At 41.1% G+C, this 27422-nt stretch overlaps 1 protein-coding gene across 2 annotated transcripts in view; it reads right to left on the reverse strand.

The window, feature by feature from the left end:
• Positions 1 to 2448: 2448 nt before the first annotated feature.
• Positions 2449 to 27422, reverse strand: part of RERG (RAS-like, estrogen-regulated, growth inhibitor) — a 106157-nt gene continuing 81183 nt past the window's right edge. Inside the window, exons 2-5 of one of the 2 annotated variants that reach the window (XM_009879645.1) lie at positions 18131 to 18187; positions 3778 to 3851; positions 2640 to 3071; positions 2449 to 2599 (exon numbers count right to left, since the gene is read on the reverse strand). In XM_009879645.1, coding sequence (XP_009877947.1) covers positions 2664 to 3071; positions 3778 to 3851; positions 18131 to 18187 — 539 coding nt within the window. In that variant the 3' untranslated portion in view covers positions 2449 to 2599; positions 2640 to 2663. Of the gene's footprint in view, positions 2600 to 2639; positions 3072 to 3777; positions 3852 to 18130; positions 18188 to 27422 lie in introns of those variants that run through there. The other variant, XM_009879646.1, reaches the window with a different exon arrangement.

Consider the following 27422-nt stretch of genomic DNA (forward strand, 5'->3'; position numbering starts at 1 on the left):
ATATTTTAAATGCAGCTTTACTCCGAAACCTAAGAAAGGTTTTCAGAGAAAAGAACTGCTGAAGTTGTCTTAGAGAGGGATAAATCAATAGCTTAGAATACCGACATAATCACTTTCCTCATCAGCTATGTTGCCATGGGATTGCAGGTAAGGATTTTGCTTACTTCAGATTCGTGCAACAGCACTGAATTGGAAGATAACAGAATGACTTAATGAAATGCTCATTCTGGCTCCTGATGTTGTAACATACACGTTTGCAAGTTTGGACCTTCAGCTAATGACCACCGGTGTCTGAACAGGCCCTGTCTCTTTCACAGAATCACAGAATCACAGAATGGTCAGGGTTGGAAGGGACCTCTGGAGATCACCTAGTCTAACCCCCCCACCAGAGCAGGGTCACCTACAACAGGTTGCACAGGACGGCATCCAGGCAGGTTTTGAATGTCTCCAGAGTGGGAGACTCCACAACCTCTCTGGGCAGCCTGTGCCAGTGCTCCACTACCCTCAAAGTAAAGAAGTTCCTCCTCATGTTAAGATGGAACTCCCTATGTTCAAGTTTGTGCCCGTTTCTTTTACACTCATATTGATTCTGCATTACTAATAGGACTAAAAATGGCAAAACTTCTATTTTTATTTTTTTATTCTAACAAAAGTTAGAGATATGACCAATAGTTTGGGAACAGGTGATGGATATAGTGATGTCACCTGTTGCAAGAACCTCCTGCCCAGAAGCACACGGTGAAGTTTCCACTGCAGTGTCCATAGCTGCTGTATGGCAACATACCTGAATAGGAGGACCAAAATATAGATATTTATTCCAGAAGAGTGGAATGAATTTTCACTCTCTAGAATGGGGGAAACAGAGAAAATAAACACCAGGACAAATAAAATATACACCTGACTGTGATGTTCTTTGATGCTGGTTGGGTAAAAGATAAGGGTGAAAGAATGTTTAAAAAAAAATTACTTTGGTAAAGTATCTTTAAGCAAATCCTTTTGGAAAGTCCTGACTTGGGACTTTTCTCTGTCCACAGGGATGTACAGGCTTGATTCTCCAGCCAGTTCCACCTCTTATATGGCTACCTATAACCGTATAAAGTGCTATCCAACCAGATACCCTCATTCTCCTACATCTGTGGCAACTTGCATTTGATAGCCTTTTGGTTTTACTTCCTCACAGAGGCAAATATGAAGTACAAAGCAGTGGAGAATAAAGTTGTAAGTAGTTGCCACAAGAGGGCTGTTCCTCAAAGGAGAATACTGCTAATATTCCCATTTGTCATCCCAACTTTGGGCTGTGGTTCTTCTACATGATGCCAGTCTGAGCTGCACACCGCACTGCCTAAAGGGATGCAACACAATGGGTGGGAGATGAGCACAATCTGAATGACAGTCTTTCAGTCTTGGTTCTTGCATCTCTCAGCATACAGTTAACAAGCCAAGCAACAAGGCAGAACTTGCCAGCTGGCTTAAATGAGATGCATGAGGGAGGAGAAGGGAGGAGAAATAACTGGACACCTTTCATCTCAGGCCCCAAAATCTGATAAAATGCACTTTCAATTGAATGTGCCAGATAGAGTCACAAAAAACCCCCGTGCTGGTTTAAACCACAGAGTGCTTCAAGCAACATCTGGAAGTTTAAACAGCTGGAAATGACGGCCTTGTGATATGGTAGAGGCCATTCACATCTGACTTGCATTTGGGCTTAGACTTTAAATACTTGCCTTCCCATGGATTCTGTTCTTCGATATAAGATAGAATAAGAGGAACTACTTGAATTGCAGTAAGACCAAAACAAAAATGTAAACAAAAGCTAAAAACTACCCATAACTAAATCAATAGTAATATGGTTATTTTTTTAGTTTGATTTCCCAACGCATACACTCCCATTTCCCCAAGTACAGTACTGTGCTTTGAGGGGGAAATGCTGAAATGCCACTGGACTAGCTGATTATTTCTTGATGAATTCTGCAGTTTGAGAGGATCTGGAAAAGCAGCCGAATTTCAGCTCTGTTGAAATGTGTGTCTTGCTGGCTAAACACTCCATGAAATAGACCTTTCCTGTATTTTTTGCATACCTTGCTAAGAACATCAGCACTCATATATTTGACAAAAATAACAACAAGGAAGGACAGTTTGGAGTAAAAGCACACAATGCGCCAATTTAGAGCTGGTGAAAGGTATCAGATGGACTTTCTGGTACAACACAGCAGCCTCTATGTGTATTCAGTCCTTGAGAACATCGGTTGTGGTGGTTGTTGATGGACCGAGGGCTGAATCTTACTCTCCAACGGCTACTGAGCAGCTGGCTGGCTGGAAATGATGTTTAGGCACTACTGACTTGCAGGGGATTGGAGCCAGCCTTGTAGAAGCAGAAGATGCTCTGTCAGTGCCAACCCCCACAATCATCTAGTCCTTTGGAGTTCGCTTTTTATTTCTTCCCCCCCTCCCCCATGTTAGCCAGAAGCGGTGTGGCTAAATACATTTTGAAATAGGAAAAAAGTCTGACGCCATGTTACTCAAAAAAGTGGTGTGGTTTGTCTTTTCTATTTTTTTTTAATTGCAAAGCTTTGACCATTTTTGATTAAATGTGCTCTGCCTGCCTCTTCCCTACTTCAAGCTAATATACTCTAAAATGCTTCTCTGGCTTAGTACAGCTCTTTTTAGCTGCTGATTTTGGTAAGCATCTTATTAATTGCCTGCTTGACGTGGGTGGTAGAGCTTCGTCTCCGAGTCTTGCCCTGGACCATCTTTCGACGCCTTACTTCACGACAGAGCTCATAGAAGGCCTCCATAATGTTGCCCTCTCCTGTGCAAGCAGAGCACTCATAAAAAGCACATGCTAGTTCTGTGGCCAGCTTTTCACCTTCCTCTGTGCTGACCTGCCTGGAGTGATCCAAGTCTGCTTTGTTCCCCACCAGGATCAGGGTGACATTTTTGGGCTTTTTAACTTCATCCAACAAGTTCTTAAGTGGCAGCACTTCCTCAAAGCTGCCTCTGTCCGTGATGTCGTAAACCAGCACAAAGCCTTCCCCCCATCGCACATGTCCTTCTTTCTGAATAGCGTCCTCCTGTTTCGAAAAGACAGACATCAGACTTAGGAATTTGATTTATGAAAAAGACCCCAGGCCTCCAGATAGACATTGGTCCTCCAAAGCCTGCAAAGCCACGACTTGACTTTGTATTTTATGCGCTTCAACTTTTTTATCATGTGGCATAGGAGATCTGCTCTACCAAGGTGCCATGGGCTCGTAGCAGGCAATTGGAAGAGGGTCTCTGTTGAAAGAAACCCAACACACAAACTGGATAGGACTGTTCATTGTGAGCATCTGTCATCTTTTGAAAGGAAGGCGGACCTGGCTATGACAAAACTGCTCTTCACTTTGGGAAACATTGACTGAAGCTGTTGAGCCTCGTCACTTGATTGCAGAAATAGACCGTGACTTTATGCATAGTAATAAAGTGTTGTTGGGTTGGCCCCGAATCAAGGAATGAGAACAAAATCATTTTAATCCCAGAGTAAACCCTGACTTTGTTCTTCCACTAGTTGAAAACTCTAAGCAGGGTCCCTTGCAGAAGGGTCTGGATCCAGCACGCTGGGTCTGGCTGCAAGCTAATGGTGGTGGAGATGTGGGGGGGACTCTGCTCAGAAGCAAATCTCTGTCCCCAAACGCAGAGCACACCTGCCACCCACTGCACTGCTGCCACCACCGCACTCCCCTTCCCTGCTGTCTATCTGAGCCAAGGTATTGGATAATAGTACATGTTCCCACGCACCTGACCAGCTGTATCTAGTATCTCCATGGAAACCACTTCATCATCAATGGTAGCTTGGTGACGATATGTAGACTCTAAAATAAGAACACATTTTGTGAAACGTATTAAAAGAAAGTAATTTTTATTTTGCATCTTCCTTACAGCTACCCCAGCACAAGACCTGAGATGTGACACAGAGCTTCACTAAATTTTATTTGTCAGAGCTTTTCCAGCCATTCTGGAGCACGCTCAAGTCCTCCTTTCTACAATGGTGACTATTTTACCTCTCCCCATATGGCACAACTCTTTCTTTCCCGTGTCTTATACCTACAAAGGGCTGTGCCTGTAGACGCTGCACTCTGTGCCCCAGAAAAGGACGACAGAGTTTCCTCCGGTGAAAAGCTCTGCAAGGCTACAGCCCATTTTTCAGGTTTGTTCATAGGGAAGGCTGCCGCCTATGAAACACAAATACTGCTACTCTCAAAGTATCCAGCTCAAAAGCCTGTCACTGCGTAGCTTGAAGTCCGACAAGATCAAAACCAGTACAGTTACAGATCAAGGAACCTAACCACTAAGCTCAGGCCTTATACTGTGATAAAATTACAGAACAGTTAGCTATTTTAGGAATGTCTCTTTGAGACATGCTGAAATCATCACATTCCGCTCTTCTAGCAAGGGCTCAAGCAGTGATTTCCCTGTGTATGATTTATAACGATAACCAGTGGGCATTAAGCATTCACACTATGCTACCGGGAAAAAAAGAATCTATATACTGTGTCCCAGGTTCTGGAACCAGGCAAGTAATCAGAAAGCTAATGACAAAAGGGCTTCTTTTATCTTAATGAGCTGATAAGTTAAATTTGATAGCATTTGACCTAAAACTTGGAAAATTATCTGTGCTAACATTCAGATTTATTACTGTTGCTAGCTCACAGATGTCCTATATCAAAAAGCAAATGTGTATGCTGTGGCTAGTGACTATGAATGCTTTGCATTGTCAGAGATGCAACACTTTTATTTGGCGCAAATCTCCTCAATAGGAATGAAAGATCTTTAAGGAAACACATTCTTGAATTTGAACTTCTGACAGGGCTCATGTTTGGTGAATGCCTTTTTTCATTACATACTTAAGAATGTCACCTCTACATAGTGATGAATGTTTCAAAGCTGTCAGTGCTGCAAACACGCTCTTCCCAAACCAAAATTGTCACTTCCCTCCTGTGCCACCTTAATTGCTTTAAGTAGCACAGCTGCCTCTAATAGGGACAAATGGTCAATTTAATTAGGCAGATGGCAAGCAATCTTGCTGTAGGGATTCAGGCAATGAAGACGAGGTTTTTTAAAGGCTGTAAAAACCCCTTCTGTTTAGTACTGCAAGTCTGTTGAAGGAGTTGGAGTTCCACCTTTGTGATCCTGAGGCTATACCTACGCAGCAGAGTAAGATATATCTAAGTCTCTCAGTGTTAGGTCTTATCTGTCCCTTCTGTACACACTCCTACCTCCAGCAATTCCCCCAGGGGAATGAAGAAAAGGCAGGAGCTCTAGTTTGGTGTGGAAGCTGCAGTGATGCACCTTCAACAAGCTCTTTCAGTGGCTAAAATGTTCAGTGCTAGGTTGTGACTCTCTATGCAGCATTCCATGTCCAAGGTCATTTAGGAACTTACGCTTGGTTTCTTTGGGGGAAGAGTGAGGTGAAGGAGATGGCTCTCTGAGTGAGTAATGTGACATTAGCTCCTTACTTGTTTAGGCCTTGCAAGGTTTAAATGCCTTCAACCATCTGGCTCTGCTTGACAAGTAGCTGTTGAGAATTGGTCCACACAACTTGAGAAAGCGCTCATCCAACCACGTTTGCAGCATATCTGTGAAATGTACTTCTTAGGAGGCAGAGTGTGGTAGGCCATACGGCTCTTTCCCATGAAATAGGTGAATAAATCTCAAGGAGTAGACCTGTACTTGCTACGGAAAAGGAGCATGATTCTTAAATGATACTTGAGTTCTCAAAATAGGACACTGGTGGCGCTTTATGTTGCAAGTTTAACTCACTTTGGCTGCTCACGTTCAGATGGAATTTCATCCTGGGCAAGTAGCACTGATTTGGGTCAAAGTACTGTAAATTTATCTTTGTAAATATGTGTCTGTTCCCGTGCTTTGGAATGTGTGGTAGCTGGCTGAATTTTAACGAGGAGTGTAAAACAGCTGGATGTTTAAAGCATTTTTTAGTGTAATCACAGACATGGTTTTTCCTTTATGGAAACAAACATCTGAAGAATCTGGTGGTCTTTTAAGTTACAAATCCTGAAGTTGTGATTTCCCGTCCGTTCATATCCATCCCACGGTACTTCACACACGCATTGTCTTGTTTTGGGATTTATAAGTATCTTGTTCCCTGCGGCACTTTTTTGAGACATGCATCTAGAGAGAAATTGGATGACTTGAGATACTTGCTGGATCCCTAACTGAAACCACGGACAATGCAGGTATATGTCTCAGCTAGGCACCCTTGTCTCCTATTAGAGTTGATGAAGTAAAATAGGTGCTGAATATAGCTTGTCTGTTGTCTCTCCTGGGATAAATCACACCTCAAAAGCACTTGGAACTCTAAAATCGGTCAGATGAATCAATCCCTGTAAATGTCTTATGCTTGCATCATCATGGTCAAGAAGAAAGAGTGAAGTGTAACACTGTACCAGCGGCTCCCAGGATGACTACAGGCAACTTTCTGAGCTTCAGATTGTCATTTGCACCAGGTGATGCCTATATATTATATCTATAGCTGTATGGTTAAAGCATCATAGGTAGAAAAGAAACCTCAGAGCTGTGTTTTGCTTTTCATAGACTCGGTGTCAAAATGGCCAGCCTCAAAGCAGAGTTGGGGAGCTGCTGGCTGAGCCGTGGTGTGCCTGAGGCTGCAGGCACTGTGGAAATAGTCATACTTGGTGGTTTGCTCTGCTTCAACATAAGTAAGTAAATCTGACCCGTTCTTGTTGGTTTGGGGATGTCCTGTGCTTCTATTCATATTCCCAGTAACAAGATCAAAGGTGCTGCTGGCTGTGAGGCTTTGAAAGCCGACGCCAGATTTCAGGGTCCCACTTGGTTATAAAGCTGCAATCCCCCAACGGTCTTGCTGTGCAAAGCACTCTTGGTTCTCACAGTCCTATCGTTGGAAAAATTTAAGTTTATTCCAGAAACATTTAGAGCTGTCAAAAGGCCTGAGAAACACATTAGGAAGCGGTAGCAGTTAGTTTGTTTTTAAGTCTATACTATATTGCCACCATAAGTCATTAAGAGGACTGGATAAAACTTTCAAATTACCACAACTGCTGAATAATTATGGAAATAATGATTTTGAAAAAAAAATTAAAATACTTTACTGGGGCTCTCTGTGTTGACAAGCATGTTACAAATCTCCCTATTCTTTTGAGCAATGTGATTTTCAAAAGTGCAAGAAAAAAAACCCTACTAAACTTATATAGAGAAAACTTTCAGGCCCATGATCCATAGGCTGTCCATAGATATGATATTCAGTCACAGCTTGACCATGTTGCATCCTTGTGCTATGCTTATTGTAACGTATCTAATAGGGTTTTGTCCAATAAGACTTAGCTGATCATTTATCAAACCTATTTGTCCAGGCCTATCCTGATCTATTTGAATATAGCTGTTCCAGAAGATTATATTTTCTAGAGAAAAACTATTACCTGAGAAGTACTTGCTAGATCTTGATTTGTATTTGCTGTGATGTGAAAAGCTGTTTTCAGTACTTGTTTATTTTGAACAGCCAATATATATCAGGGGTATGACACAGCTCTGGAAGGAAATCTTTGCATCAGAAGGGTTTATTGCTTTTGGGAAAAAACTTGTAGTTGGAGTAGGTAAATCAGCTGAGGTGGAGCAATGATATACACAACTTTATATGTAAATTTAAGGAACAGCCTGGTCTCTTTGGTTTGCTTTTAAGTACAGAGGGACACCAACTCTGTTTCCATTCAGAATTTGAGTTCATTTTTGTCAAGAAAGGTTAATGAAATAAGTACATATAAAAATGGTCTAAGAAACTTTGGTCTCGTCATGGCTTTCAGCCAGCTGGACATGAAAACTGAAAGAGACCTAAAGAAAGAGCTTTTGTGTAATAATTATAGTTGAGTTTCCAGACCAAAAAGCTTCAGCTAATAGGCATGAACTTCCAAGTTATGGTTAAGGTCTTGTTGGACAGAAATATAGCAGTATGTTTAAAAGACTAAAATTTCCCAGAATTATTTCTGGTTACATAATAATGGTTCATGTTCTTTCGTTTGTTTTTGGTTTTGTTTTTTTTTTAAATAAACTCCCTGCTCATTTAGACTCCTGCAATCTTTGACATCCATCAGGATGGTAACTGTCACATTTGAGAACAGTGACTTTGACAGCCCATTGGGGGAAAAAAAGTACCTCCGTTACTAACTCTGGTGCTGTTTGATATGTTCTCTACACCCTTCCTTGAGCCTGCCTTTGTAAAATTTGTCCCCTCTGTTTCCTTGCTGCTTCAGGAACTTTTCACCTTTCAGAAAGCCCTTGCAAATTTAATGTACCTTCCTGGCTCAGAAAGTCTCTCCTGCCTTCTTTCCCTCACTTTTCTCCAAACTCAGCTGAATGTATTCTTCTTGCTTGCATTTGGCTGTTACTTACTCCATCCATTATTTACCTTAGAGGAGGGGTTTTAGTTTGAGACTATCCATGGTTTTACAGTAAGCACAGTACTTCCCTTTTGTATTTAGAACTTATTCCCACGTCTCTTTATTAACTGATACCACAGGCCCAAATGTAAGCATAGTTGGATTATTTATCAATAATACCATCAAAGCATAGAATGGTTTAGGTTGGAAGGGACTTTAAAGTTGATCTAGTGGGCAGGGACACCTTCCACTAGACCAGGTTGCTCAAAGCCCCATCCAGTCTGGCCCTGAACACTTCCAGGGATGGGGCCTCCACAACTTCCCTCAGCAACCTGTTCCAGTGTCTCACCGCTCTCATAGTGAAAAATTTCTTCCTGATATCTATTCTAAATCTACCTTCTTCCAGTTTGAAGCCATTACCCCTTGTCCTATCACTACACTCTCCAGCTTTCTTGTAGGCCTCCTTCAGATACTAGAAGGCTGCTATAAGGTCTCCCTGGAGCCTTCTCTTCTCCAGGCTGTAAATGATATGCTGTGCATTGTTATTGCAATCATTACTATCACGTGTGAAAGAAGAAAAAGTAGTAAAAAGAAAGTTACTGAGGGGAAACTCTGACAGCTCTGATAATTGGACTTGGACTCTTCAGTGCTGTGTTTTTGCATGTGTAACCCCAAGAGTCAAGAAATACAGAAGGAAAAGTTCCAGAGGGTTGTGCAGTACCTGTGATGTGCTTTATATCTATGACTATTGTACTACATGAACATTCATGTCAAGCTACAAATTTAAACCAAAATGTGTATGAAAGAAGGTATTTGTTTGCAGTGATGTTTAATTCAACTCCAGGGAGTCTAGCTGGTTTCACATGCAGTCTGCTGTTGTGAATGCTGCTTTTGGAATTGATATGGTGATGTGCAAAGGAGTTTCTTAGTCCTAACTTCATTTTTGGCTCCTTTGGCTGCCTTCTAGAACGCTACACTTGCTGTAATCAGAGTTGTGACTGCAGTACAGCAGGTATTCCCAAACCAGTCAGATTAAAGCTGCGCACAAAAAAAAGTCATGTGGGAGGCACTACAGGCAGCGAATGCATCTTAGCTTGTCAAGCTGCTTTTAGTTGCTGTTTTCAGTCCATGGTGAAGCTCTCAAATATTTCTGTCCTGTATAAATCCAGGTTGGGCGGAAGGTAGAGACCCTCCTAATGCCCCTAAGGGGGCACAGGGCAGAAGAGCCAGTGTGTGCTCTGGGCGGTCAGCAGGCATGTGCCTCTGCACTTGGGCTGTCCCTGGCCCATGCAGATGGGCAATGACTATGAGGTGACCTTAGAAGAAGCTGCAGGTGGTGTGGGGACTCATGGGGGGCACATGCAAAGAAAATAGCTGCTGCAGTATGAAATAAGGAGAACAAATTCAGAAGGAATGAGGCTTCATTAGGGCTGCTGCTCAGAGGGAAGCGTGTTTTTTGCCATGTTTTCTTCTTTGTAATAATGTGGGAAGGAAAAGAAATGGCAACTGCATGCATAGCCCACTAGGCTATGAAATTCTCATCTTGGTATGAAAGGATTTGTTGCATTCCCAAAATTTGCTGTTTAGGTGGAACAGGTGGGAGATATGAAACTAGTCTAAAGGAAAAACATTTTTTTCTTGTTGGTACTTTCAATAAATAACATATTTTGGCCTCCAAACAGAAATCCTAGAATGTGGCTTTCTTGAATACCACTAAAAATAATGGGAAGTACATCTATTTGTTGGTTTCTGCTGCACATGATTTTTCTTCTGTGTGCAAAGACTGGGTTTCTTCTGAGCAGAAGTGGAGTGGTGTTGCATTTCCTTTCCTATAGGTTCTGTCCTTACCAAGCTTTTGGTGAGATAGGCAGAGAAAATGTGTACAGATACTTGGGAACTGCATTCATTAACGTACGCTAAAGCAATTGCTAAACCAAATCCAACAAAGCTGGAGCAGTACTAACTAGTAGAAAGTAAGCATCAAGGCTTTAACTGTTTGTTGCTTTTTTTTTTTTAATTTTCTGATTTAACTTTCCCACCAGCACTAAGCAGAGGAATTAGCTCCTGGTGGGAATTACGCCGTGACAAGTTTAAGTCTAAATAAACCGTATTTTGCCACACTTTTCTGTTTGATTGTGGCAAGAATTCTCTGTTAGCGAAGCTGTGAGTCTCACCTTGCTTCTGCCAATATAAATGAAAACTAACCAGTGAGACTTTTCTCACACCTAAAACAAGCAAAACAAAAGACTGCACTCCTGAAGGCGCAAAAGCAAGCATTGGAAACTTCTGCTCATCTGGAGAACATTTCAGAATATGAGGAGCAAGAAAAGTAGGGGCAAAATATTTTGCAGCTGTAGCTACAGCAAGAGCTGACACTGTCATTCCTGATTTTTGCTGTCTGTTGAGTTACTGTAAAAAGGCAATATTTTTATTACTGGCATCAGGAATATCTTCATCTTGAGACTCATATGAAAGAAAACAAACCACATTTTCAGATAACTGCTTCCCATGTTATTTTAAGCATCTTCCTCTGCTGCTCTCAATTACAATCTCATCTTTTCAAGTCTTTGTCAAGCGTTTTAGAAGCCAGTGTTGGGAGTTTAAGGTGCTCTAGGCCATACCAGTCCATTTCCTTACAAACACCTCAGAGAAATCGGAAATACTTTCACGGCTCATTGCCATAATGATGACATTCAGTACAAATTCCTACTGCTGAGGAGTCCAGTAAAAATGATATAGCTTATTAAATGTATATCAAGTTAAGTAATCTTTCTACGGTTTGGAAGTGGGGGAAAAATAGAAGCCCCGGAAGATACCTAGCAAGGCGCAATCTGGACTATTGAGGACTGAATCCCTTCAGCACTGAGGCAGAAGGAATGAGTAATTCTGATTAATAAAAATTGAGGATACTAATAGCTAGACTCTGGCTTGAAAATAAGGCTGTTTTCCAGCAATTTATTAAGCGTCTACACATTTGTCATGGTACTCACTGAAACACAGGTTGGCAGCCGTTCCTCCGAGCCCCAAATGGTTGGTTACCATTACATCTCACTTGGGCTGAAAGCCCATACTGGACCACATTCACTATTCCTAGTTTGTGCTTGGATAAGCTGTAATTGTCAACACGGGTGTTCAGATGAAATATGCAGAAGGCAAAGTTCTGCAGGATGATGGCAGTACTCTCTCCTCTTTTCCTCGCTATGGAAAATGGTTATTTTTAGTCATGAGCATATCGATGATCAGGTCTATAGCACTGTGTAGCCTGCAGGACCCTGTTGTGCAGCGGGAGGTAGAGAGGGCTGGGTGGGGAGGCTTCCCCAGGCTGCCCACCTCCTGAGGCTGCTGGTCTGTCAACCTTTATACCCTAGGGCTGGAGGGACCATCAGTTAATGATTTATTAACACTTACTTTAGTATGGGCCCCTTTGTTAAAAGTTCTGTTTGCTGTCTGGGCAGCTTCTCTCTCAGCTGTGCTGCTGGGAGTTAGTATTTTTATGGCAGAGTCAGGCAGTAGACCTTTAGGAGCGTTAAGACACACTCGCTGAGTGAGCCACAAGTCAAGAAAACTAGAAATCTATAATATACAAACACATGTGTTCCTTCAACTTGTGATCTGCAGCAGGGAAAGCAATCCTGGGGACAAAGAGTTTGTATTCAGATGGTATTCCAGCTGTACAATGTGTTAGCTGAATATACGAGAGAGGAAAGACAGTCTTTCAGACTGTCTTTAGACCCGAGGACCTGAGCTCTTTTTTTTTTTTTTTTTTTTTTTGACTGCATTGGCACCAAATTAGCCCAGAAAGATAGTTCTTGCATTTTCACTTACTAAAGGAAATTATACTTAGCTCCCACTACTAAGCTGTTTCTGGTTATCAGACATTTTGATGGACACTAATTTGGATACATTCTCACTCTTGCTCTGTTTGTTGTTTGTACAGATCTGTATTTATCAGGTGCAGAAAAGAAACTCAGGCTAACAATATTTGCTAGTGTTGTGATGTTAATTACATCATGTATGGTGTCTGCAAACTTCCATTGTGGTCCCTGAATGATACCATTTTGGTAACAGAACTCCCAGCTACAGATGTGGCTATACAGGCAAAACTACTCTTTGAATGTAAAAACAATCTTCCTTGAAACAAGTTTTCCAATGAGAAAAGCCTTCTTGCCAATGTAAACAATATCTTCGCAAAGTGATTTCTGCTGTTCTTGTCAACAGTGGTGAAATTTATAAGGCTTGAGCTGGTCTATTGGAGATGAAGTTCTTTGGTGTGAGATAATTCAGGGCACTAACAGAGGTGTCTGTCTCCCTCCCTCAAGCACTTGTTTACCTAGTGTACCCTTCTGCAGTCCTTTGGCTGTTTCATGTTGTGCTGGAGAAGAATGGTGCTATCAGGGTCCTTTCATAATTAAGCTAGTGGGACAGCAACTTGTACCACCTTGTCTCCTATCTTTGCTTTTTTACTGATACCTACACATTTTAACCATGTTTGGCGGTGTTTTACGGGTTGTCTGTATGCTGCGTTAGACAGGACTTTATAGAAACACCAATTCAGTTTTTTTTTTTCCCCCTCCCAGTAGAAAAAGAATGAACAAAAAGGTCAATGACTTAAAGAAATTGTGACATAGTTGGAAGAAATACTTTTCTAAAATGTCACTATTAATCTGGTAGTCCTAGCAAAATTATGATTTTTCTTAAGACTCATGTTTCGTTATGGTTACTTCTGCTTCTTCAAAGTAACGAATAGTCTTTTCTCTACCCCATTCAAATTAAATAAAACTCCTATGCTTTCTCTTTGCCTTCATAGATGGGCCAGTCCATCATGCACTGTTCTGCTGATTATCTGCTCTGAGACAGTTTTCCTTTCAGAGGATTAGCAAAGTTGTATGAAATATGTGAACGGATAAAGACATCTAGGGATAGTGTGAGAAAGCCAAGTGACTTTTAGAAAGGTCAACAAAAATATTATCTCCTTGGTCGCTGTTATTTTATAAGTAAACTTTTGTTTAAAATTCAGTCTTTAGAGAAATGCTTGGTGTTTCTCTGCACCGTTGATATGTGAGTCTTAGCTCTATGCATACCACTTACTTAAAGAATTTACAACCCTTCTTTGAGATGAAGGATTTTATAGGTGAGAAGCAGAGGCAGAAAGACTGTGGGCAACAAATCAGTGTCAGAATCAAGAAAAGAACTGAGGAACCAGTCTCCTGCATGTCCTTGGGGTTTCATCTGCTTGGGTGTTTCCCCACATGGCAAAAACAGATGGTTTAAGTCCCTGCACCTCAGAAAGCACCTGATTCTCCCAACTGCACATAAAAATGCTAATTCAGAACAAGTGACGCAACCCAGTTCATAATTCCCTCTCTTTAAAAAAAATGGATATCCCAGCTCTGTTTCTAGTTATGCAAATTGTCCTAGTTATGGTAGAACAACAAATATGTTCTCAGAGAAATACCGCAAAACTTATTTTAAAAACCACCCACTTTTCCACCGCTATGATGAATTTTCTTGTTTCATCATTTGATCCAGGAGATTTTCCCTGCGTGTCATGGCTCATGGAGGCAAGTAATTTGCTGTTGCTCGTGACATGTTGTGCAGGCCACCGCTGCTGTCTGCCTACTCCTGTGATGAGACTTTGGGCTTCCTCCTCCTGTTTTGCTGCCCAGGAAGACATAAATTTACCAGTTCCCTTGACGACTTACTCTGATTCAGCATCGCCAATTTTAAAATCAATTAAATATCACTTGTTTGACAGCAAACCACAATATCTCTCCATCTTTGAGGTCAGGTGAAGGCACCCTAAATTCTGGGTGCTGCCACTAGCTCATGGGGGAAACAGCTGACATTCCTATTTACTGGCACTGAGGAGATCAGCTATTCACAGCAGCCTTGAAAATAACGGTGTGAAGCCCTGGGTCACTGAGGTCCATGGGAGTCCTACATCCAGTCCATGAGTTTACCCACAGAGGATAGGTGGCCAAATAAAGGTCTTTGGCACCTCCACCTTGAAATTCATCCCCACAGAGTACATCCAACCCTGAGATAATGCTGACTGGCAGGTGTTGCGCACTTATATGCTTCTGGTTTTGGGGCAGTGATGAGGTGGTCGAGCCCCGAGGACCACCTGCAGCGGCCCTGCTGCGAGGGTGGCTGTTTGCAGGCTGCAAACTCCCCCCTGAGCCTATCTGTCTTGGTGGCAGGCAATTTGTCAGCCTCCTGCCACCCTGTTCCCAGCAAGCCCTGCTGAAATGGTACACAGGAATGCTTGTTTTGATGTTTCTTTTAAGAATCTCTTAATAGAGCCAAACTGAAACACAGCACAAATTTCCAGCTCTGCATTAAATCCACTGCGGATGTGTTGCTTGTGTTTGTGAAGTGCATTTAGACTGTGGCTTAAGTGGTGCCCTATCCAGGCCAAGTGTTTTTAGGCCTTCTAACACCACACGGAACTTGCTTATTAGTTTGTGTTGGGTTCTAGTTAAAAAACATATAAACATTAATAAATTTTGGTGAAATCCAATCCCCTTTCTCAGTATGTATTTAATGAGCTGAAGAAGACTATGTTTAATGCTGAATTCATATATTTAATATTTTAGAAAACTACTTTTTTTTTTTTTAAATGTGTGGTTCCAGCCTATTTCTACATAGAGCTCTTTCATTGAACCTTCTAATTCTGTTGCACATGTGGGATAGTTGTGCGACTTATAAATCAAGATTGAAAGTGGAAAATCGTTTGCCTTGATAATGCCAGGTAAACACTTAGCCTGAGGGATTGGGCACTTTAAAAAAAGAAATCAAAACCACCAACAACAAAACACCAATAACAAAAAAAACCCCAAGAAACAAAACAAAAAAAAACCATGCCAAGATGGTGACAGTGACTCGCCAGTTAAGCAGAAATGATGGAGAAGTCAAGGCTGACAGTTAACACTCCCCAGAAAATGACCTTTGCTGCAGTTGTTACCCCTTGGCTGAGAATAGTAAAATAAAAAACGCAGTGATATGTACTTTTGCAAAGATGCAGCTGTTGTACTGATGCCTGCAGAGATTCAACATCATGCACAAAAGTGGTAGAGCTGCAAAGCCCTGACTTCAGCAGCAGCTCCACGTGCCAAAGCTTGCAAGATTCAGTGATGCTTCTCCCACCAGAAAATGTTATTTTGTGGTTTGTAATTTGGCTCCTGGAGATACAACAGTATATCCAGATGCTGCTGAAAATATGGTCCTTCATTTTCTTCTGGCAGGTTAGGGTAGTAAAGAATATTTATAAGGTGTGTTTTTCCCTTTCCAGTTAAAATGTGCCACCCTTGAATTAAGAGGACAACGTTTTTTTACCCTGATGCTTAGTTTAGGGTAATGCTGAATTTCCATCAGGCCTTGTACAGCTTGGTGAAAGCTTTCCTAAAAATAGGAATTATCTGGGGATTCCTTGCATCAGAGGGATAATGGGTGGTTGAAAACTTGACATAAGAAATAAACTATAAATATGACACTTTTGTCACAGCCCAGTGATGTTTGTTTTTTTTTTTTTTTGCAAAACCTCCTGTTGCTTAGTAGCTAGACAGTTTGAATCTGTTTTACTCCTTCCCTTTCAAAGTTACTAGACAAAGCTACTTATTCTTCCTGTAGGGCAAATGGGCCTCACTGACACAACATAAACTTTGTATTGGTGGAATATATAGATATCCCTCTTCCCACCCAACTGCCAATCCATGACTGCTGAGAAGAAATGAATCCATTCAGCTGAAGCTTGTCAGTAAATTCAGCTCGGTGATGTTTACAGGTAACTGGCCACTAGATCACTCAGGGATGATGATGATAAAGACAGAAACGAGTTCTTTAAAGCACTGTTTCTCAAAGCTTTTGAAGGTACAGTGCCTTCCTGGTTGATCTATGAAAGGCTGAATAGTGTTTAAAATTTCAGCTTCCAACAGAGATTACTGTGATTAAGAAATAACTTATTGATAATAGTTTATTAGTTTTTGCATTTCTCAAACCTTTTCCTCTGAGCAACTTAAAGTACTTAGCTGCGCAATAACTCTAATACATGATTTAAGCTGTTATCCTCTAAACTGAACGAGAACGTAGAATTCAGTAAGTCTGAGGAGATTTAATTTTGGTTTATAGAGATAGGACTGTTGTCTGTGTGAAAGCTTTCAGCGTTGCAAACAGAAGATTAGATTCCTGAGGGGCATGGTTAATTTGCAGTTGTATTCATTTGTAAAACAGAAACAAATGTCAAGTCTTGTACACCAAAAAGGATGTAGGGCCTTCATAATGGGGCAAAAAATAATAGACCTTGCAGCTTGCTGATAACTTCATTTGCGTGCTTAAACAAGGCAACAAGTATACTTTTGCATGCAGTGCCCGTGTAAGACATTAATGAACTTAGACTATACTGAAACAAAACACTTCACTTCTATTGTCAAGTTCTTAAAATGATGCATTAGTGATAGAGATGTGAAGTATTAATACTAATAATACTAGTAAAACATTATACTGAACATACCACTGTGCAGTACAAGGCAGGTGACACATAATTCACTGATGAATATATTGATATTAGCAGATAAAAGAATGCATTTGAGTTCAGGTTGTTCTGAGAATTATTTTCCCAAGATGAGAGTTCTGATATCTGTCATTTCTTTATCTTACCAGATGCAAATGCTTAGTATGATACTGGATACCTTGCTTTGCTGAAAGGGCTGCCTGGGTTTTGCAATAAAATGTATTAAACTTATCTTTGCTTCTGCTGTGCAAGTTTACGGCATTCTCTATTTTTCTAGCATGATCTCTTAGAGAAAGAACCCTAACGAAGAAATAGGTATTTAACTGCATGATCTGTACTTGAGCCTCGGAAGAAAAGGTAGGAAGGAGATGGTAACAGATTGTAGGAGAAAAAGAAATTTCCCAGCCCCTTACTTTATGAGCAAATCACTCAGTCCTGAGGTATCAAAGGTACCTTCTAAGATGTAAATGCCTCATTTCAGACTTCTTGGCCTGGATTTTCCTGGGCACAGAGCATTAAAATATATCCTAACTTAGGGAATACTGAGAAATTGGACCTTGGCCCAAATTTTGAAGCAAGGCCTCTAATTCAGAGCAACTGTTTGACAGTTTGGTTTTTTTTGACATATCTGTGCCAGACCCAACACAGCTAAGTGGGAGCTTAGTGGAGGAGACGTGGATGCTCTTCTGATGACTGGTGTCACTGTATGGTCACCCAAAAAGTGAGACACAATATATGTGAGAAACAAAACTTACCTAAGCATAGGTAGATTGACTCTAAGTGCCTAGAGTCCCCTTGAATTTTTGAGACCCCGTGAATTCCCCTTGAATTTTTGAGACCTGTATCCCAGCCATCTTGTTCTCTAGCAGCTGATGTTTGGGTTATCCAAAAGCAGAAAACTGATCGCACACTAAATAATTTTCAGAGTGAAATACTAACGCAATTGCTTTCAATGGCAAAACTCCCGCTGACTTCTGTGTGGGCAGAAATGTGCCTTATATATTAATTCTGCTTTCGGTTAAGTGTGTTACTGCTTCTCTCTTCTGCCATCTTAGGTAATAATTTATTCCAGCTTTAAATGACCATAGAGAAGCTTTTTACAGCAAATTTAAAGGTTGACTGAGGCTTGGAATTTTAACTCTATGACTTTCCATTACTTCGGCCGTGCCATTATATACAGCATACCATGTCTATAGAATGAAATGCAACCTACCTAGTGTCGGGTCATACTCCCAGATGAACCGTTTGGTCAGGAACCGTACAACGAGAGCTGGAGGAACAAAAAGATTCCAGGTGAGGTGCACAAGCCATCAACTCATATGGTTTTTAAAGCTTTCCCAGAAAACTTTTCTGTGGGAATGGGCATGTAGCAGCTCCCCTGCATTCAGCTCTGTGAGCAGAATTCAGCTTTGCTTAGTGGGGCAGACAAAACCTTTCACTGTTTGTGGCCCACTTCACGCTTTTGGAGGGGCGAAACAAAATGAAAACAAACCTAAAAACTCTATACAGCATTAATCATTTACCTACGCAACAATGCACGACAAAATACCAAGATATTTTCAACGGTAGTCTCTTTTTCCCCACTTAATTTTTTGTCACGGTAGCTTCTACCATGAAAAAGCCAAAACAACCCTATTTACAGTGCTATGCGCACATGACCTTTGCAAATAAACACTATTTTGGATGCTTTAGATTTCCCATAACCAGTGGAAAAAGGGTTGGCAGATTTTGAACCAGCATGCTTTGAAGCTTCAAAACTAGGGGTGTTCAAAATAATTTCATTCTTGAAAACTCTCCCTTCAGATTTTAAACCTTGGAAGGTAAACATATAATTGGCTTTGTTCTATATTTTGGCATGCCTTCCTTGAAACAATTTATCTTACGTGTTTTGCCTACTTGTCACTTGAAGGAATCAGCTATAATATTTTAAACCAGTGGTCAACAAATGCTATTAATGAATTTGCAGAAGTAGAAATAAAGCTTTAGATTTTGGAGTACTTGATGACTAGTTCTCAGTTTCAATTTATGGGTCAAGATCTTGCTACTTATGTTCTTACATTTTTCTGTCCCTCTACACCCTTTAAAAACAATTCATAAAGGCTTTGTCAGGATATTGATTATGTTATAATTTAAAACTAAGCAAAGCCTTGAATTTCTAGTAGTGTAAACAAAGTGTTCACCCTGAAAACTATTCAGAATCCTTTCTGCATTTCCAAGATGGAGCTAGAGCTATCACTGCCGTAGCTATGGTTGCAATGATTTCAGCTGCAGGAAAATCTTCCTCGTTGTCCGCCCTACAGGATACTTCCGTTCTTTCAGTTGCGGACTGACAGTAAAAGGTGACAACTAAACCCAGTTCTGATCCTTTTCAAAATTAAAGCGCTAAGAATGCCCCACATCCCAGATTACTGTACCCAAGAGAAGGACAAGACAACACTCTGCAGGTTAAGTACAATAAACTAAGCTTTGCTTAAATGGAACCTATTTTGAAAATACAATCAGAACATTAGTTTTCAGGAAGATTTAACTATGCCTCACACTTGGACAGGTAGTAAGAAGCTGATCCTAAGGAAATGAGATCACTGCACAAGAAGCAATTTTAAATCATTGTTATTTTAAGTTTCTATTTTTCTTAGGAAATCCTCCTTTTTTTTTTTAGCCTTTGCAGAAATAATCTCCTTGGCCCACAGAGTGAATGTGGCCAAAGTAACTTTTCAAGTTATAGTCCTAATGTGAATGACATTGTACTACAAAAACATCTCTGTGTAGCTTATTTTCCATCCATGATGATGTCTGCACAAGGACTTACAGAATCATAGAATCGTTTGGGTTGGAAGGGACCTTTAAAGGTCATTTAGTCCAACACCCCTGCAATGAACAGGGACGTCTTCAGCTAGATCAGTTTGCTCAGAGCCCTGTCCAACCCAACTCTGAATGTTTCCAGGGATGGGGCACCTACTGCCTCTCTAGGCAGCCTGTTCCAGTGTTTCACCACCTTCATTATATAAAATTCCTTCCCTATATCTAGTCTAAATCCACCCTCTTTAAGTTTAAAACCATTACCCCTTTCCTACTGCAAAAGGCCCTGCTAAAAAATTTGTCCCCATCTTTCCTGTAGGCCCCATTTAAGTACTGAAAGGCTGCAATCAGGTCACCCAGAGCCTTCTCTTCTCCAGGCTGAACACCCCCAACTCTCTCAGCCTGTCCTCATAGGAGAGGTGCTCCAGCCCTCTCATCATTTTTGTGGCCCTGCTCTGGACCCGCACCAACAGGTCCATGTCTTTCCTGTGCTGAGGGCTCCAGAGCTGGATGCAGTACTCCAGGTGAGGTCTCACCAGAGCAGAGGGGCAGAATCATCTCCCTCGACCTGCTGGCCATGCTTCTTTTTACCGAACCCAGGACACAGTTGGCTTTCTGGGCTGTGAGTGCACAGTGCTGGCTCATGTCCAGCTTTTGATCCACCAATTTATCATTTTTATTCCAGTCAGATAGGATTCATTTAAACCCGTTTTAGCCATATGAAGAAGTTTTAGCTAAATATCTAGTCTCCCTCTATAGTTAGTGGAAAGACAGAGAGGCATTTATAGGATACAAGTCATCAAGCTTGAGATGATTTGATGACCTTTCATGGTCCCTTCTAACTCAAACCATTCTATGATTTGTCCACTTGTCTTATCTATCTCTAGAAAACCTATTATGTGGTTTATTTGCGTGACAAAGCTAGACTGATTCTCTAAGATTTATAAAGCCAAAGCAAATTCCCCACATTTTACCTCAGCTGGAATAGTTTAAACATCTTGATGTTTCAAAAGTTTGGTCATGACTCTTCTCTAATTGCTAGTAATAGGTTCTCTAATTGCTAGTAAAATACACAGAATATTTTTTTTTTCCTTTTTCCATTTTGACTGGGGAACTGATGCAGGGTAAAAGTTCTCCTGACATGCTTTCAGAAGACTCCCTACCATCTTCTTTTTCAAGAGCAGATTTTAAAAATGCTTTCTACTTTCACAGCCGTACTCTGAGGCAGAAGCAGTGATGTGCGACCTGTGTTGCAGTGCCTTACCCTGAGCCTGGACCTAGAGTAGCTAATGAAGAGGGATAAAAGGCAGAAGAGAGTGGGGGAACATGTCCAGCTATTTTCATATTTAAATATGGTCCACTTAATTATGATAACCTTGTACTTGTAGATGGAAATTGCTGAAAAGGAGGGTCAAAGTGATCAAGGGAACCAGAACAAAGTCTGTCAAGCACTAATGTCGGAGATTGGTGATAGAGAGAAGCAGCTCTGAAGGAAGAGAGGGAGAAGAGCTGATTTTGGAGGTGGCCCAAATGAAGGAGGTGAGAAGGTGACAGGAGATAAGAAGGAAAGGTAGATGTGGACCGCACCAGCTGAGATGAGTCTGGTAGAAAAGAGGTATGGCTATGTACAAGGCATGAAACGGTACAGGCAGTAAGTGCTACAGAAGTGAAGAATTCCAGATCACAAATGTGAGTTCTGATGAAGAGGGGAAAAAGTAGGTTGTATTTGTCTCCAGCAGGGAGGCCTGTATGCAGAAATAACAAACAATCACATACACAGGAGGGACCCAAAGAAAAGAAAGGGTGGGAGGCAGCTGCCATGCAGAGGGCCAGATGGCAATTAGCGTCCTTGCTGGCAGGTCTCAGCGGGGAGCACAGCAAGCCCAGTGAGTTGCTTGCTCAGCACTGCAGGTAATAAACTACTTGCATAAGGCTTGCTTGGGCCCGGTGAAGGGAAGAAAATGCCACCCCAGCACAGCCCCAGGTGAGTGGTGAAGTGTCACTTCAGAGCTATGGGCTCCGTGCCAGTCTTGGAGGGCATGCACACTTGGGACCACGCAAAGCTGCTGCTCCTGTGGGGCTGGCTCTGCTCAGCATCCCCTCTTCTGGCCTAGCTGGTTCCCTCAAAATACACCTGCTGTCCTTCATGGCAATGGTCACAGCCCATCCTGTGGAGCTTTTCACTTCCACACATTGTTAGGTGGCTGAAGACTAGCAGCTCCACTTCGCAGATGGGGAACATGAGATGCTCTTGATCCAGTATCTGTCCTGTTTATAACTATTGCAAACTATGCTGGAAGGGAAATGTCTTCACTTTTGCCTCATTAGGGGTGCTGGTGACATCCAGTTGAGTATTAAAACAATGTATGTCACTTTGCTATCTGATTTGACTGAAAATAGGCAATGAGAGGAGAGCTGGGAAGGGCATCCAAGTGCTCAGGCTGTCACTCCAGAGACCAGCTTGCTGGCTCTTGCCGCCTGCCCTAGCAATCATCCTCCAAGAGCAGGGGTATTACTGTGGAGCCATTTTGTTTATGTTGAGCTCACTCACTGCCAGATTACATCACTCTTTATTAAAAGAAATTATGCCAGCAGAAGAATCAGAAGTGAGGACATTAGGAATTCACTGCGCTTACAGCCGTAGCGCTGATTTCTGCTGCTGGCGTAAATGATGCTTTGGGGAAAGCGTCATGAAACTTGCCCGTGTCCTTAGCAATGCTGTGTAGAAAGAATTGAGATGGGCATTACTTCCTTCTCACCTTAGCAAAAGTGTGTGCACCCTGTTTGACCCGTCAGCCTTATTTAGACATTCTTAACTCTAATACTACAAATGAGCCAAAAATAATCCAACACACCAAAAAAAAAAAAAAAAAAATCCAAATGCCAGGTTTTCATTCAAAATAACAATGAGGTTAAGAATGTCTGAAACGCATTATTTTCTGATTAAATTGGGTGACTAATTCCAATGTTCATATTAAAATGACCACTTCCAGTGCTTATCATCAAAGATCAGATGCATTTTGAAGCAGGCAACATTTGGATTGATGCAGTACCTAACAGGAGTGAATTTCATGGTCCTCCACTAAGACTACTTGAGGCTCTTCCCTGAACACTTACTGCTTGTGAAGTACAAGAACTTGCAGGCTTAGAAGGAAAGAATCTCCAACAAACTGCAATTCGGATTCCTGTTGTGTTTTTTGGAGACATGACCGTTACCTAAGGGAACTGATGTAATGTCCCAGCAAAGGAAGAATAGACTCATGTCTCTTTCTGCCTTGCCTTACACCCTCACTTCCAAGTCAGCTGTTTTGTACAGGGTTTAAATTAGGGTAGAACTTGGCCCAGGACTTTCATTCACTCATGTTTAAACCTTCTGCCTTAGAAGTTATTCTTGGAGAAGAAACATGACTATCTGTCAAACGCATTTGCAGTATAACTCCACTGAAGACAATGAAGTTATATCAGGAATTAACTTGGCATAGAAACTGAGATTATCAACCACACAATTAATCATTTTCTTTGGGACTTGTGTGGCTGAGTCCCTTACTCAGCTTTAAAAATCTCAGTCAGTATCTTTTGGAGCTTTTTTTTTTTTTGGTGGTGTTTTGTGTCTTGCTTTAGATCTTTGTTTGGATTTAGTAACATATAAATGCTTTGGCTAAATTTACAATCTGCTTGAACACATATCTTCATGAATTTGTTATTGTTCCAGCTAATACAAGCTGAACTTTGGGGGGAAGAATGGAAGCAAGGTTTTATATGAAAAACATCCCCCTTTCCCAAAAGCTACAGAGTTCAAAGTTATTCTAAGAAAAATAACAGTTCTCCACAGTGAAATAACTGTATGATGACTCTTCTATGCCATGAGAATTTTCAGCTATAAAAATGGTCTGAAAGTAGTCCCATTATTTAACTTATCAACAAGTACATTCCTGGTGCCATGATGATGTGTCATCAGTAAACCATACTTGGCAGGAGACACCAGAGTGGTTAAACCCAGAAGTTATAATGATCAAAAGGCACTTTCACAAATGAAGTATTTCTCTTTTTTTTTTTTTTTAAAAAAAACGTATATTTTTGTTAGAGAGTTCATCCCCCACTCACCCTCTCGGAGGCCCCTCATGTATTAGAATTTCAGTCCCCTTGGAGCACGTGATGAGCTCCAGCCTGCAGGATGATGGTGTCACAGGATTCTAGCATACGATGTGCTGCCTCCTTAAAACGGCTCTGTGCCCAGCTTTGGGAAGTAATGTGTTTTTTTTAAAGGCACTACTGTGAGAATTTCATTTGCTCCTGTAAGTGCAGGTCATTTGGGGGTGTCTGTGTGTGAGGGGGAAAGTATGAACTTACAATACAGAGTGATTTTCTGATCCTGGCACATCAGGGATGCAAACGTGCAGTCATTACTTCTGGCTCTGCATCTGTGAGCCTGGGTTCAACTCTGTTTTGACAGTATCTCTGGAAATTCAGTGATATGTGGGGAGGTGAGTGGTGGGAAGACATCAGCAGCAGGATTTCTCTGCCTTCCCTTCTCACTTGGTTTGTTCACTGTGGTCACCTCTGACATTGAGACCTAATGTGCTTCTAGTAAATGAATGGAGCAAAATGAGATTGGTGGGGGGGAAAGGAAAGGAAGACCTGTACCAAGTATAAAAATGGTCTGTTTTACACTGTCTTGCTGGCTGAAACTCTGCATATTTTATGCATATTTTAATTACTGCCTTAAGCAGTGAACTGTTCAGAGAAATTACTGTGTATGGTTGCATGTTTTTTCCTGTAACAGCACAGTGAGGTCCTCCACTGACTGACAATGTAAATATAAAAAGTATATATACTTTTATATATAAATATCTATTAAATATAAATATCAAAGCTAAATATACTTTTTATATACTTATATATACTGTATAGTAGTATATGTATACTGTTACATATATAAGTGTTATATGTGTATATATATGTTATATATGTGTAACTGTATGTATATATATACTCTGTAAGAGTAAATACAGACTAGGGTTGAACAGCTATGTGATGAAATGTGTTGTTCTTGCCTTTCAGGAGGTTATGTTGCATAGTGTAATGCAAGCCTTTTTTCTTCAGTGATATTGATATGGGCTTCAGTTCTGTGAACCCAAACCTGAACATCAAAAATGGTTCAAATGTCTTTTTGTTCTGGTGGGGTAGAAAGGGACTGCAATACCCATCTCAAATCCCTATCTTAATCCCCACAGCTGGATCATGGTCTAAACCAACATCCCACCTTCAAGTATTTCTGAAACGCTAACATGCTTTCAAATGTAAAAATTAAGCACAATTAAGGAATGAAGTACACAATAACTTGTGCTTTTATCAGAGCACGCGCATTAATTTACTTCTGTCGCCACTGAAAATTAACATAAAAATCAATGACTTCACAGTGCAGTGGAAAGGTGAGCCATCCATTTCCTGACTTGCACAAGGGTAATTGCACTACCGATGTTCACACTTATGTCCAGGGTGACTCTTTAGCCCGTGCTTCGCTCCCTCGCTCACCAACCAGACCCTGTGTGGGCTGCCCAGGCTTAAGGGGGCTACCTGACTGCTTGTGCCCAGGCACAGGCTCTTCTGGATGCTCTGGCTCTTCTACAACATCTGGCTACGCCCGCTCCTGCTTTCGTAAGCTCACGGCTCTTGCACAAAGTGAGTCCGATGCTTGGGAAATTGTCACTGAAGGGAGATACTTAGAGATGTCTGGTCCCCAGGTTAGAGGCAAGATCTGCCACTACTCAGAGACTGGGGAGAAAGCGATCTTGGCAAAGGCATGTTAGCAGAACGAGGGCCAGTTTCCTTATTCAGTACTGAATACGGAATCTACAGCAGTCATTTGTCAAAATCTTTGATTATAACCACATCCTAATGTTAATAGCAGGAAGTGTTTCTTGTCTTGCTTCTGGCATGGAAATTTCACAATAAAAAACCCTCTCCGTATATTCATCTGGAATAGCCTGCTGTGAATTTCACAAAATACACAGTATAGAAGTCATTCATTCCATCACCACTGAACGGGAGGATTTTTCTAGTAATGTTCTGCCCTTTGCCTTCAGTGCTGGAGGCATTTTTTTTACAACGGTTGCTGCATATGGAATAAAAGCAGGAGGTTTAATTTACATTATGTTATCCCATTCCATAATATATTGTTCCAATATAAGGTTGTTTATTTCACAGGTCTCCTCACATATAAAAGATAAATGAACAGACTGGTGTGTCTAATGGTTTTGATCATTTTAGGAATGTAGTGTGTAATATCCATACTTCTACCGTTTCGCCTCTCTTGACTTCACTGTATAACTTGTTATGTCGCCCCTCTGTGAAGACTAAACTTTCTAGTGTGCTATTACTAACACATGTGGTTTTCCAAAACAGAGTTAATGGTAACACCTCCAGATGTTTGTGTGTCTGAGAGTATATTTGTGATGGGGCTGTAGAGCAAGTCTTACGGATGAAATCACACAAACTATTGCTTTTCTAGATGACTGACCCAGGCAAGGTTTGAATTTGCGTGCTGTTTTGAAAGACACTGGGCAAAGTAAAGTAGAATAGGGTTCTCAGCATAAAACTGACATAAGCCTCACCCCCCCATCTCAAGGTGAAAAATAAAGAAGTTTGATTATTTTGAGAAATAATTGAAAAAAGAAATAAAATATTTTCAGAAGAAAGAAGGGGTGGAAAGCTTTATTCTTTAAAAATCCAGTACTTCATTGAGACAGTGGCAAGATGACAAAATTTTCAGGGGGCTGTATTTTTTTTTTAATTTTTTTTCCTTACGTTTCTCCCAGTGTTGACTTTAGAAAACATCCCACTCTCTTGCTTTGGTCAAATTAGTTTGTCATCCTTAAAAAGGAAGAAGAAAGAAAGGAAATAAAAGAGAGAAGTCTATAATACTTCAGAAGGCAGGATGATCTTCTGGTTATTGTCAGAGAATTTTTGTATAAATGAAGTTCTGTTGGAAAATGTACGTTGAACAGAAAGGCCTTTTTTTGGAAGGAAGCTAGTTTTTTAGATTTCTCTTTCAAAGGAAATGCCTGAACACCTCGCCATTTGTTTTCAAAGAACCTGTAATTTAGGCAATGAAGATTTAAAACAAACAAACAAACCCAACCTCACTAGCTTCCATTTTGTTCTTTTATTCACTGCGGAGTTATTCTGTATTGCACTGGAGAAATGTGTGGGACTAAAATTGTGGGGTTTTTTTACCCAGATGGCAAAGATGCACTTTCTTGGCTGTAATGTCCACCAGCTACTCAGCTTCAGCTGATGTGTATGTGCCAAAAGGGTTCAAAGTCGATTTTGCTCTGCTGGTGCTGAGCCTGGCTAAAGGTGCAGGCAACTTGAGTTACTTGAGTGGCACTCCTGAAAGGAAGGGCTTGCTGGCTGGCTCTTTTGGAGATGCATTGAGCTGCTCCAAGGACCGTGTGGAGCTGCTGCCTCATCCCCTGCCAGTGCTAAGGGAGGAATTTGCATGAGCACAGAAGGAAGCAGCAGCCAGTGCAGGAGTGGGGATTTTTGTAGCTGTTCTGTTGGTTTGGGTTTTTTCACTTATTTTGTTGTGGGTCTTTTTGTTTTGGTTGTTGGTTTGTTTGTGGGTGTTTTGGGGTTGGGGTTTTTTTTGTTGTTGTTTTTTAAGGCTCTCCTTCATCTCTTGCTCTGATCCCTGCTCTCTTTCC

Source organism: Charadrius vociferus, unplaced genomic scaffold (assembly GCF_000708025.1).
Source record: "Charadrius vociferus isolate BGI_N301 unplaced genomic scaffold, ASM70802v2 scaffold90, whole genome shotgun sequence".
In the NCBI taxonomy this organism is placed as follows: domain Eukaryota; kingdom Metazoa; phylum Chordata; class Aves; order Charadriiformes; family Charadriidae; genus Charadrius; species Charadrius vociferus.